Consider the following 14,157-nt stretch of genomic DNA (forward strand, 5'->3'; position numbering starts at 1 on the left):
ATCACTGCTGGCTTGGGGAGATCCTCGAAAGCTGCCTCTTGGCACGAGACACCACGCCGTGTCCTGCCGTGTCCTGCCATGGTGGCAGCGCCTGAGCGGCGCTTCGCAAGTGGGGCTGCTCAAAGCACACACCAATTTTGTGTCTGTGTACCCACCCCCCCCATCGAAATTTCGGCAAATCGTGCCACCTGTGCCAAGTTTCAACCCAGAGTGAATTTTTCCAGCTGAGTTATAAACCCCTGAAAATAAGGGGGTTTATAATGGAAACGCTGACACAACCTTAACCATAGCGCGCTTACGGGCGCCACTATAATAAAAAGGGAACAGATTAAAAAGTGTCTAAAATGTAAATCTAAAGGACTAACAGTAATTAAAATGGAAATGGCACAGGGAGGGAAGGCATGTAATTGTGAGATATCACTGTGCAGAATGCTCTCAGCTTTGTTTTGCTGGCTGTTTTTCTAATTCAGTAGGGCTTACTCATCAGTGGCAGTTCAATGCGCGTTAATGACTCTGGGATGCAGGCATCACTCTGGACAAAGAAATGATTATTGTGCGGTCAAAAGAAGTTCAAAGACAAGAAGGGAATTTCAGTTTTTTCCTTAGAGATCCACATTCAAGAGCATATAAATTAAGCCAAATGTTAAAAACCACAGTCTGAAAGCTGACTTCAAAGTCACAACTCTCTAATTAATGAACTGCGAGCTTCAGTTTGGACAAGTCGTGGTTTGATGCGCCCATAAATCAACATGACAGGTCTGTTTCACAGTCTCAGACAGCGCTTGTCATTGAGTCACATCAGATGTAAACACAGCAGAAAAAAGAGGGAATATGAAGGAGGTGCAATTGATCAACAGAATTGGTAAAAACCCACTTTTGAAACGCATTATGCATGATCACAGGAAATGGCGATAGCCTCAAGAGGCTTTCTCCTTCTGCTGTTGCTTTTTTGAATCAGATTTCTAACAGCCTTCAAAAGGGAGAATAAGAATTATGGAGCTTCTCCCCTGTGGCTGGCAGGCAATAACCCCCTGTTGTTATTTTGTGCTTCTTTCTTTTCAAAGGCGTCAAAATTTAGTTTTTTAAAGATCTTTAACTCTATATTTGAAGACAAACAATAAAGGGCTGCCACTGTCATTCTTATCAGTTACCAGGGATTGTATTTTTTCTTTCTGTTGCCACTTCTTATTAACCTCTTATTTGGTCTATTAGACATAGTTTTGAATGCAAGCCTGCATGCTGGGAGAACATGAAAGTTCAGATGAGCTCAGAGGGCAGATAAAGAAATTTGAAGGGGAAAGTTACACAGCAGAATGAACGATAAAAGTTAACTCTTCTAAATTGCTGTTGTCAGACAGGAGAGCATCTCAGACACAAAGATGAGGGCTTGGAGCTTAAAGAAAAAAAAAATACTTTGTGTTAAAAAAGACGAGAAGGGAAGTTAGACAATGTGATGGCATTTCAATATCTAACACACTGATTTACTGTGGCCACACTTCTGATATTACACTATCGAAAGCAACAATAAGAAAGGACTCCTTCCTGTTTCAAGAAGAGCATTTTAACACCATAGCTGCTCGGAGAACAAGGGGGCCAAGTCTCTTCGCCTTTTTCTGGGGTTTTAGGGAGGTATTTTTGCGGATGTTTTTAGCGGAGGCCGGTTTCAGCCGTGCGTTTCACACCGCGGGTTTGTTCAGCCCTGTTTTTCCAGCCTTAAGGAGGTTATTTTTGCTAAATTAACATGCAGGCGGTGGTCTTTTATTTTTATTTTATTTTTTCCCTCTTTCTCCTACCAAAACCCAACGGCGCGGGGTGACACGGTGCTAACGAGCACCTACCGTGTCCCCCAAGGCGTTTGGCTGGTGCCTTGCCCCGTTGTACCCTGGGGAAAGAGGAAAAACCCCACCAATCTCCCAAGCCCCACGGATTCCAGGGATGGGACCCCCAAGGAGGACGACAGAGGGAACCCCAGTAAGGTTTTTTGGGGGGTTTTCCTCCTGTCGGAGCAGAGGGTGATCCCCCAGAGGCAGCGGGGCTGGGGCGAGATCTCAGCCCCGCTCCTGGGGGTTGCCTCCCCCCCAACACCTGGCAAAAGGGGGGTCCCCAGGGCGAGTTGGGGGGATCAAGAGGAGGATCCCAATCAGTGCAGCAGCCCTGGTTGTTTTCCAAAAGGGGCCGTTTGTCCTCCGGCAGTTGTGACAGTTTATGTTAGGCAGTAGGGAGTAACCTAAGAAAGGAAAACAGACCTTTGACAGAAGCTTTAGGGAGGGGATCAAAAATGCAAGTTTTATCAGGATATTTCAGCATTTTAACACTGACTACTGACCTGACAACAGGACTGCACCGAGACCTTTTTTGTATGCATTCAATTGTGAGAAGTAAACAAACTGCCTTGTATCCTGTGTTTGGTAACTGGGTGGGGAGCGCAGTTTGGCAACGTGTCTTGCTTTTAAATTCTTTCTTGGACAATGGGCCTTGTATACTTTTATATCCTGGCTTTTCAAAGTAGAGAGTGTTCAAGAGCTTTTCTTAGGATAGCTGAGAAGACAACCAAACGGGCATCAGTTAATTTATATAAAGGTTTTGGGTTTTTTTTTTTATATAAAAAAACCCCAACATGCTAACTTTACACTCAGGTGGCAAACAGGTAAAACACAGCTTACTGTAACCAGATTTTTATGTAATACCATTTCTCATATAGATAAGTATATATTAACTATATATATTTAGAAAATGAATATTTATGGAGGCAAACATCACTTGAGCTCTGAATATAACTGTTGCTGGGGCTTGCCTTCATCTGGTGCTCTTGCAAATAGTTGCAACAACTGGATCTGCCTGAGCAAGCTGTTGCAGAGAAATGAAAACTCTCCCCGTTCCAGAAGACCTAAACACCTATTTCCTTAACTGTGCTCTTGAAGCCCTACATTTCATTTGGAAATAAGAGGACTTAATAAATAAGTTAAATAGAGAGACTGTCGGTACAGCCGTGGGTATGCGGTTGGTTGCGGTGTTAAGGTAGATGGGACGTGGTGGTAGGAGAAGGTGGGGGCCAGCCCCCTGGCTGGTGTCCTTCAGTCCCACTCCAGCAGCTCCGGTGGATTATTCTTGTTTGTTTCCCCCAGTTTGACACCAGCAGGGAATGGGGCCAGTGATCCTCTGGCTGGGAGCCAAGGAAGGGCGACAAAAACCTTGGGATCTGGCTGGGGTTTGTTTGTGAAAGCGCATAGTTTTGTAAGAGTTAATTTTCTTTCCATAATTGTTAGCCATAATGTGTATAAGACCTCCACCTTGATACGATTCCTAGCAGATTAGGGATATTAGATAATTTCCTTCTATTTATTGTACTACTGCACTGTATTATCTTTCTATCACTCAGATAATTACTAAGGAAATCTACATTAATTTTTTTTGGCTAGCACAAGGAACTGCTAAACACTGGCATGATGTATTGATGTTTTACACAACAAAAGTTTTCCTCCTGTCATTGTACAATAAATAAAAAGATATTTATCAAAATGCAAAGCCTTTCATGGGTTTTAAAGAACAAAGCAAATAAAATACAAGATGAGCATGGAAGCAAAACCTAGAGGCTTCCTTAACTGAGCAAAATTAAGGACTCTGAAGCCTGGAGTACTGTACATATTAAACACTCACATTCAAGTAAGATGTTGTTTGCTAAATTATGAATGTGTGTAATTAAAATCTAGTGGCTGTTTCTATGAAAGATTTACAATGTTATTTCATCGTTTGTCATGGCTAATTAACAATATTAGATGAAGTTTTTCTTCTTCAAAGGTCTGATTTTTTCTCATTTATTTATGTCAGAAGTGATAAACAGAGTAGTTAAAAGCTTCTCCGGGTACAGTAGTGAGAAAAGCAACATGTTCTCTTACACCTCGAAGGTTCAAGGTTCACATCCCTGTGGAGGAAAGCAACTCCATCTTCTTTCTAGTGAGAATAATTAAAATTTTCAAAGTGCAGAAGTAGCAGCCTTAAATACAGCACAGAATAATTCCCAACGTAACAGAAAGTATTGTGGGGCTTGATGGATGAATAAGGGGAGAGTAAGTATAAAAATACCATAAATTAAGCCAGTGTTACTGCCTTCACAGTTGAGGCAACCCTTGCATGAGCAAGCAGAGCACAGCGCAGGGCTGTTCTTCGCTACGTTGAAGTGTGATGTGATCCTGTGGTGTGATCCTCACGTTAGACATCTGCTCTTGCCTCCAAGGATCACCTGGGACTTTTACCCACTGCCAGCAGGGTTTGCTTTACCCACCCCTGAAACGTGGCCACTTGTGGGGTGAAAGAGGGGGCCACGTGGAGCAGGGGGACGTGGTGGCGTGGACCCAGGAACGCTGCGTACATTTTTAATGGGGATGGCAGGAGGGGTTTGGGGAGGATGAAAGTCACCACTGGAGGTGGGAATCGACTGCAGCCCTGTGGCTACCTCCAGCACCTAAGCCTTGGGGTCTTTGATACGGGGTGGTGGGCTCCTTAGCTTGCCTTCATACCAGCTGGCTGCCATCAGAAGTTGAAGTGTGTTGAGAGAAGGAGCCCTGGAAATCCTCCCCGTTAACGCTTTGCTCTGTATTGACGGACGTGCATCTTTGAAAATGTTATTTTATTTTTTCTTTTCCAGCCCCAGCAACAGCAGGTGGCTACGCAGCAGTTGGCCTTTCAGCAGCAACTCCTCCAGATGCAGCAGTTGCAGCAGCAGCACCTCCTGTCCTTGCAGCGTCAGGGGCTGCTGACCATCCAGCCCGGCCAACCCACCGCCCTGGAAATCCTCCCTGTTGACGCTTTGCTCTGTATTGACGGATGTGCATCTTTGAAAATGTTATTTTATTTTATTTTTTCTTTTCCAGCCCCAGCAACAGCAGGTGGCTACGCAGCAGTTGGCCTTTCAGCAGCAACTCCTCCAGATGCAGCAGTTGCAGCAGCAGCACCTCCTGTCCTTGCAGCGTCAGGGGCTGCTGACCATCCAGCCTGGCCAACCCACTCTGCCTTTGCAGCCCCTTGCACAAGGTAGGTGAGGGCTTTGGGACCTGCCAGGCAAAGTGACAGCATGCACTCACACCCACACACAATTGTCACTTAGTGAGAGAGAGGGAGATCTCGTAGCTCATGGAATAAGCACAGAAAAATCCTGGCAGGCAGGGTGGGCATTATAAAGATTATTTTTGAGAAGGGTGATGCTGAAGTCGTGGACCGCTCTGGGTAGCGGGAGGCAGGCACTTTGGAGTCCGGATGCTGTTTGCACAGTTATGGCCAGTCTGGTGGACTGGGAGCTGCTGGTTGGACCAATCTGGGCTTGAAATCCTTCCCAGGAGGCATCTCAACAGGTTCTTGGTGCTGGGTTCGTGGCTGAGGGTAGTGTGAGAGCAGCTTTGCCTTTTCTCAGTGTGTTACTTGGGCCCTTTCTGGTGCACGGAGGAGTTACCGCTTTGCCGAAATCCCTGTTTTTTTAATATTATTGATACACTGAAAGCACTAACTACTCAAATCATAATACTTTTGAGAGTGATTATAACCTGGGGGTTTTATTCCCTCTTTTCCTCCTCGGCTTGAATATTTATTTTTATTCTTTAAACTGGGTTTTATCTGCAAGCCTGGGGGTATTTTAACAGCCTGGCTGCTGTGATTCAGGCAGACTGTTCGAGGTTGGCACGGCTCAGGGAAGACCAGGTCTTTCAACGATGATGCTGGTATTTCTGAATAATCGTGCCTTTCCCATCCCTTGCCCCGTAATAAATTTAAACATCTACCTCAACAACTTGAGCCAGCTCAGGTTGAGTGATTTGGGCTCTTCAAAGCAGCCTCAGGGCTGCTACTAGTTGCTAAACCATATAATGAGTTTACATCCAGCTTTGTTCGGTTAAACGGGAGGGACGGGACAAAATTGCTTCTGCTCTTCACCCTCCTTTTTTTCTGTGTAGTTGCAAAGGAGAGCGAGGTGGCTGGTGAATATTAACTTCCATGGATAAAGGGAGAGAGGAGCAGGGAGTGGAGTCTGCTGTGTGGCTGGCGTGGTTTATTTAGGCTTATTTTTGCGAGGCTCTCAAAAATATTTGAGTTCCTAACTCCTGTCTTGAGAGGCTAAGCTTTGGGGGACCTGACACCTCCCTCTGCAAGACTCAGTTTAGCTTTTTTTTTTGGAGCTGGACACTTGGTCAGACCATTCCTGTGCTGGAGTCGGAGGCTGATTGATGGGCGGGAAGGTGGTACCTGGCTGGGAGCTGCAGGATCAGGCCTGGGGTGGTGGCTGGTCAGGCAGGGTCCATGCGCGGTGTGATGGGGAGAAAGTGTGAAACGAGCCCAGGAAAAAAGGCCATGTAGACAAAATGCCATTTATACTCGCAAAACGGCGTAACGTGCGTTAATTACGCTTCAGATTGATTGTTGGAAGCATCCCAGGCAGTTCCCACACACCCACCGGCCTCAAGCTTCAACCTTTCTAATTTTTCCCACAGCTCCTATACTATTAAGTTTGCTCGCTAAGGTTCATTGTATAGTACATCAGTTAAGCTGTCCAAAGGAGGGCAATTGGGCAGTGACAAGACACGCTCATGTGTAATGTGAAAGAAATGAATGTGGTGATGCATGAAGTGTAATCTGTGCGGTAACACATCGGAGACACCAGTAGGTAATTCAGCCGGGCTGGCATTGATTGATATGGTTAGCAGGGCACTGTAACTATTAGTCCTCGCCAAGGAAGGTATTTAAAACCTAAAGGGGTGCCTGCTTGCATGCCGGGGAGGATGTGGAGACGAGCAGAAAGGGCTGGATCTTGCAGGGAGATGAGCCGGGGGTGGCGGGAGGAGAAGAGTAACTTGAGAATTGAGGCACCACATTCTGTCTTTTTTTTTTATCGGAGAGAACGATGGCTTAAAACTGATGTCATTATGAGGTTTAAATCAACTTTCTGCTTGCTTGAACATGGTCACCTGGGTATGGAGGTACAAGGACACAAAGAGGTTGAGCAACTCTGTTTGTCTTTGAGCCGGTGATACCTGGGGTTGGGAAATTGAGTTCCGCGAGCGGCAATCTGTCACCTGTCCCCACAACATACATTTTTTAAACCCGCGCCTACATTTTCTTTCATAATGAAGGGGACTAGTTGTCCTGAAAAATGCAATGAAGGGCCAGGGCTATAGTTTAAAATAATTGGTAATGGACACTTCTTATTTAAAAAAAAAATTACATATATCATGGCCTTTTGTTTTCAGAACAGTTTGCAAGACTGAGACAAATACTGTAAATGTGCATATAAAAAAAAATCATCCCTCCAGTAAATGTAGCTGTGAATTCAGTTAAGAGGATTTTGCTTTTATTCTTAAGTGTCTGTAATAGTAATAAATGTTTCTTAGGAGAGAATGCTACTTCATAAGTGATTTTTTTGTTATGTTTTTAGAACTAATACATTGTTTAAAGCTGTATTTTAGTTTCATTTTAGTTTTTAGTGCTTGCCTATTGTCTTACACGAAACGGCCCATCCTTTAATGTTATATTTGTGTAATCTTTTCTGCTTTGTATTTAGACACATCTATAATCTAGATTTTACATCTGTACGTAGCAGCAATTTAAAAATAGCCCCCGTTTCAGCAGCGTTCTGAGCTGCGGGAGCTAGATCTTTAGTAAATGAAACTGCAAATCACACTTCAGATCACCAGTAAGTGAAAATAATAGGGCTGAGACATCTGGGTTCCTGATGGCTCCTGGAGATGTGGCAGTTTGGGATCTCCATCCCATTCCGGGGGCGCAGGGAGCCGCATCCCGGCTGTAGCCATCTCCGGTAATTGCAGCCCAGTTCTGGGAACCTGACTTAAAATTTTCGCTCTCGCTGTTAAAATGAAACCGTTAAATGGTAAATTACATAATTTATTGCGAGTGTTCGTGGATCTATTTGACTTGCTTTTACCATTTGTTCTATTATTTTATTTAACCGTTTTGCTGGGTGAGTAATGAGCACACCTTTCGGCTGCCGGCTTTGACAGGCGAGTCAGGAGTTCTCCCCAGAATTATTCCAAAAGAACTAAATTCGTGGAAGGAGGAAGAAGTGGATTTTTTTAAAAAAAAATTTCTATTTATTAATCAAATGATGTCAGCGATGTGGTCATTTTTAAGCAACGGGTTGTGTGCAGACGTGTGTGACATCACAGTTAACTCTTTAATTTAATGCTGCCCAGCCTGAAATCTTCCTTATTATCTCCCAGCATTTTTCCCCCACACAACTGGGTGGTTTATTATTTTATATGAGGTATAGTTGTCATTAGTGCCAATAGGAATTAACACTTGTGTAGGAAGTTAGAGCAAACCCCTTGACTTTTAGAGGATCTACTGCAAGGTATAAATATTTTGTGTGTGTATATTTTAAGGGCTGTAACACTTGCAAGCATTTCCTTGGGATAAAGCATTAGTAGATGCAGAAGTGACCAGGGGGAGAGGGGAAGGGGAGAGGAGAAAGGGGGAGACGGGGAGAGGAGAGAGGGTGGTAGCCTGCCTTTTAATTAAAACACTGCAGAAATCCAGATAAGGGAGTGGTGGCAAAAAAAAAAAAAAAAAAAGGGCCAGTTCATAAGGAGAGAAATCAAAGAAAGTCTGTAACTACACAAGAGTTGCACATTTGATGAGAAAAATGATGCATAACATATTTACAGAAAAACTCACTAACTTCATAGGAAATATTATTCAAGCCTTCCAGCTGGAGGGGGGGGGGGGAAAAAAAAAAAAAAAAAAGTGCCAGTTATTCTTTCCCTATTTGCTTATTCTGGAAAATAAAAATAGGTGTCGACTCATATGGTCTCATATCAATATGTTATCATCAACAGACAAGTCTATTCACTATTGTTTCAATGGAGTAAACAGTGGCGTGAGGGTCAGCGGCGCTCACAGGTAATTGTTCGTGCGCAGACAGCGCTGTCAGGAGCGTTGGCTAAAAATACATCCCACACTGTCACTTCGCAAGGTGTTTGAAAATAATAGCCCCCCGCCACAGGAAAACAGGACACAGGCTTGTGTACTGACCTTTTTTTCTCTTTGTTTAATTTGCTCGGGGGTTTAATTTCAGGGGAAAAGCAATAATTGAATATGTCTAATAACTAAATGCTCATTTGGGACAAAATCCATCAAAATATAATTGGCGTTTGGGTCTGATGAAAGGAGAATGACGTGGCTTTAGAGAAGCGGATGTGTCCTAAGAATATCTGATCACTTAATGTATAAATTGAAGCTTCTTTCCTAATATATATTAATTGCAGATACTTAAGGATTTTAGCATTTTTTTGTAGTGAACCGTTACCGGAGACCAACTGTTTTTGTTAATGCTACTCTGGGATTGGCGGGGAAGGTTATTGGTCTGTCGTGCAATAATTTACTCCTCTTTGATATGCAAACGATCCACGGTGAATATAAAAAAATCCTATCAGACTCATTTCACAGTTCTTAACCACTTAGATTCTCTGGAGTCTATCGCCTCATTAGACCAGTGCTCTCCAAAGCTAGCATAATTAAAATCTTTAACAGTTTAGCAAAGTAAAGATGTTTGGCTGATCACGTTGAGATGATTATCTATCCATTGTATTCTAAATGACAAAAATAAATTAAATTTAGACCTTGGCATTTTTTATTATGTGTTTCAAATGAATATAATGCATACTGCCTTCTTTTTTTTTATTTTTTTTTTTTTATTTTTTTTATTTCAATACCTCAGGTTGGGTGAGGCAGATGCCTGTGTGAGCTGCTGCTCTGCACTCAGAAAATGGCAGGTTTCCTTAGGATATCTCGGGTGCTCCGATCCCCCCAAACAATGAACCATCATCCCAGTGATGATCTGGGAGCGCAGTGATGAGAAACCTCTTTAAAAACACACAGACGCTGGCTTTTATTAATTATTTTATTATATTTTTTTTTTTTCCCCCTGAATATTTGAAGTGACGCGTCTCTACTGCTAATTTTTTCCCATGGCCTCCTCGGAGGGAGCACTGAAAGGGCCTTCCCTGGCAGAAACTTGACTTGTTTGATCATGTCACAAACAGGAGCCTTATCCAAAAGCGTGATCTCAGCGCGAGCCCCTGTCACGCTGCCTGCGCTTTCGCCCACTGGAGTTTGCAAACTTTTCACTTGCCTCATTCGTGGAATTCTCTGTCCTAAGCCTATTGTCCATTTTGGCACAATTAAAAAAATTTATATTGTTTTTTTGTTGTTTTTTTTTTTCCAAATTATTATTTCTTGAAGCTTATTTTATGTTTTCGTTTTACTTTTGAATGGCTCATTAGCAACGATCTAAGAAATGACAGTAATAATAGTGTTACTTGTATAGAAAGTTACACAGTTTTTCAGTAGACACATCCATCAATTAAGTGAGCAGTTCAAGAAACCAAAATTAATGAGAAAGATAGGTGTGTTAATGAAATAATCATAGTATAATCAATTTGACTGTTAAAATTTGAAAAGCATTTCAGGAAGACAATATGAATTCATAATTTATGTCTAAAAGTGATTAATAAAAACTGTATTTAATAACAAAGCTATTTGTCATCATTTAAAACTTAAGCACAAAATTAGTCATATTGTGGTTCGTGTTGTCATAATAATAAAGCTGAGATTTGTTTTTTTTTTTTTCCCAAGACCTTCGTTTCTTTTAAAAACAGGTTAGAAAGTATTCACTTTCCTTAAAAAAAAAATAGAAAAGGGAAAAAAAAAGGGAAAAAGAAATGTAATTTCTCAAGCCTACTGCAGAGTAGCCCTCGGCCACCTTTGCTTCCCATCGTGCTGTGAGCTCGGGGTGATTTCTGCCCGAGTAGGTTCTTGGGGAATGGGCCCTCTGTAATTTTAATTACGAAAAATAGTTATAACGACGGTGGAGTTTGGGGTGGGTGACGTGTTGTGTGGACCCCCCAGCCCCTGGGTTTTACATTACGTAGGTGTTGCAGGTGTCACACGCCAGGGAACGTGGCGGGGACGCGCGGTGTTCGCTCGGAGCTTTTAGGTATTAAATAGAAAAAATACATGCGCAAAAATCACATACCCTCACACGCACACACAAAACTAACACTAGGCTTTGTTTACTGACTCTTTGATTTAATTACTGTTTGAAGACGGCCCGAATTAGCTGTTAATTGATTTAATTATCCAATTTGTTTGTTTCAGGCATGATTCCAACAGAACTGCAGCAGCTCTGGAAGGAAGTGACAAGCTCGCACACGGCGGAGGAGGCAGCCAGCAACAACCACAGCAGCCTGGACCTGTCCACCACCTGCGTCTCCTCCTCTGCCCCGTCTAAGACCTCCTTAATCATCAACCCGCACGCCTCAACTAACGGACAGCTATCGGTCCACACTCCTAAACGGGAGAGGTAGGTGCCGGTGGGGTTTCCACCCTTCAGCTTCTCCCACCAGCATTCCCCAAGGATGGAGAGAGGGTTGGGAGCGGTGGCCAACAGCCTTGGCCTGGGTTTTGTCCTCCACGTCTTGCTCCCCGTCTGGTTTTGGCGTGGTTGAATAGAGTCTCCACTGGGCAGGATACGCTCCTTTTGTTCAGATCTTTATGGCTTGTTAATTGGATCAATGCGGGCACAATTAGCTAATTAGAAGTGCATTGGATAAGCAGATTGGGAGAAGTGTGAAGAGCGTGAGCTGGTTTCTTTGAGTTTTGCAGCCCAGGTGGTGTGACTCTTGATGTTCTTCGGGTTTCCAGGCTGGAAGGGAGAAAAAAAAAAAATCTGTTGGTCAGTACAGGCTGTTTTACTGCCCGTTTTCCTGCCAAATTTCAGTGTCCCATCTCATCTAACACGTTTGCCTTTTTTTACTCTGTATTTACCTGCTTTCACAAGGCAGGGTAGGCTCGAGTTCACCAGGTTGCTCTAAAACAAAGCGGATTTTTTTTTTTTTAAAGTGCTGATAAAATTAGCTAGCTGGTGTTGTTTGGCTTTTAAAAGTGTGAGTTAATTTATACTTGCTAGGTGTGCATTGTGAAAAGAAATGGCTTAAATCAGGGGTTGTCTGTTGACGTGCTTCTCGGCGCGGGCTCCGCTTTATTCCCGAGGATGCTTTATTGCAGGTTTGTTTCTTTACACCCCCAGATTTCACTGAGGCGTGTCTAACAACATCACTTTGCCTTACGGTGAGCTTAGATGGTCCCAGAATCTCAGGCCGTGGGTGCCGTCGCTGCTGGTGGAGAAGGAGGAGGAGGAGGAGAAGGGTCTCCGTGGGCACAGGGCTTCTTTGCATTCAGGAGAGTCCCTTTGCCCATCTAGAAATGTTACAGCAGACACTAGTGAGAGCCTGGATTTTATGGAAACTGATGGCTTTGTCTTTCCGTCCTCCTTTCATTCATTAGAAAGAGGATAATGGAATTTTTAAGCCACGGAGTTTATATTTCTGGTGGTCTGAGAGCAGATTGATAGGGAAGCTATATAAATACCTCTTATATCTTTCTAATATTAAGAAAATAGTGCTGTTGGGAATAGATAGATTTTTTTAAAGGAGAGCGCACCGCTGTTGAAGGAACTGCTCTGTGTGTGTAAAGTATCATTTTATATCCATTGCAAGGACATGGGGGGGAACACCAGCCTATACATTTATAATGCATGTTAAGTGTCAAGGACATGGTTTTCATGAAGACTCACCCGGGATACTAAAAACAATTTGATGTTTATTAAACAATTAAATTCCCTTTTTGCTGCATATAAAGCTGAACAAGATGGGTTTATGACTTTTCAATAAATTTTTTATCTATGTTTTTCTTGCCGAGTATATAAAACAAAAACCCAGGCAGTGAAATGGATCTTCTTTCAGTGAGCAGAGGCACGTGCTGGCTGCTAATGGCCATCTCACCGAGGAAACAGTATTCCATTGCTGCTGAGTTGGAAATGCAGTGGAAATACACGGGAATCTGTCCTGAAGTAAGGGTTTTCTCTGTGTGTACTGCCAAATCTGTGTCTGAGTCCTGGAATTGTGGCCTGGAGGCAATTGGGATCCAGAACCAAGGCGATACTTATGCTTTCATGAGTAAAGTTCCAAATAAGTTAATTAGGAAGGCATAAACATGCCATGGTGTCGTTTGAGACTTTATAGGTTAGAAAACTTTATTGAAATCTTTAGTGGCTGAATCGATAGCTGCGTTGTTAAAGCTTGCCGTAATACTTTCCTTACATGTCTGTGGAGTTTTCTACAATATCAAAATACAAAGATAGGTATATTTAGGCATACAAATAAGAGAGCTACGGACTTTGCTTTCTCTTGTCTCTGTTTGGTGCATGGAAGGCTTACGCCATCCATTTGCTGCAGTGATTGAATTACATCTTTATCCATAAGTAGAGCAGGAGGCTACAGGCAGAAGAATGCCTACTGATGCACTTAAGGGTTTTGTTGCAGTCTCATCAGGCACCGTGGTGCCTGCCTGGATTTCATATGACACAGAAGCTCCTCTGGTTGAGACGTGTTGCACTGGCTTCCTTTCTGAAAAGGTATTTATCTACAGGCAGGGAGCTCGGGGTAGTGAGGGAGCAGTGAGAAACGAGTCAATCTGCTCCACCGTCAGTTGTATATTTGAAAGCCCACAGAAGGTGAAACTTCAGTGTATTTACAATAGAGCGAGTGCAGACATGAGCAGGGTTTTGGTCATTTTCTGATTGCAAAGGTTTAGACTAGAAAAAATTCGAGATCTAGTGGGAATGTGACTTGGCCAGAGTTGGAGACAAATCTGTGCATGTTCCTGTTCCCACCTGGTTCAACGTGACTGAGCTTGGGTACACTGGGGGACTTGTGGTGGTGGTCCCGAGCCTGAGTGCAGGTCAGATGGGGCTGTTGAAGGGGTTCACGAGGGAGACATCAACCCTTCTCCTCCTGTCACACCAATCCAAAGGGTGGGTTTTTGGGTTGTGGCTTCCCCTTCTCTCGCTCCTGCACCTTCCGTGCAACTGGCCGTTAGCTTGGGTCTGATACAGCCAAGAGCTATTTATTTAGATTTAAACAACAATAAAAAGCACATAGTAAAAGCTGTGAGTGTCCTAACAGTTAGACACAGCCACATCATAACGACTGCCCAGCAGCAATAAATAATCATATACAGGTAACATTAACTTTTAGGGTGTGCTGTAAAGCTGCTTTCCCCCCCCCCCCCCCCCTCCCCTTTTGCCTTTTTATGGATGAG

General features: G+C 43.3%; 1 protein-coding gene across 1 annotated transcript in view; it reads left to right on the top strand.

Moving 5' to 3' along the window:
- Positions 1–14,157, top strand: part of FOXP1 (forkhead box P1) — a 434,070-nt gene that overhangs the window by 358,510 nt on the left and 61,403 nt on the right. Inside the window, exons 8-10 of the mRNA XM_014946782.1 lie at positions 4,652–4,660; positions 4,872–5,031; positions 11,155–11,359. Of these exons, the coding sequence (XP_014802268.1) occupies positions 4,652–4,660; positions 4,872–5,031; positions 11,155–11,359 (374 nt within the window). The remainder of the gene's footprint in view (positions 1–4,651; positions 4,661–4,871; positions 5,032–11,154; positions 11,360–14,157) is intronic.

This window comes from Calidris pugnax, unplaced genomic scaffold (assembly GCF_001431845.1).
Source record: "Calidris pugnax isolate Ruff unplaced genomic scaffold, ASM143184v1 scaffold81, whole genome shotgun sequence".
Taxonomy (NCBI): domain Eukaryota; kingdom Metazoa; phylum Chordata; class Aves; order Charadriiformes; family Scolopacidae; genus Calidris; species Calidris pugnax.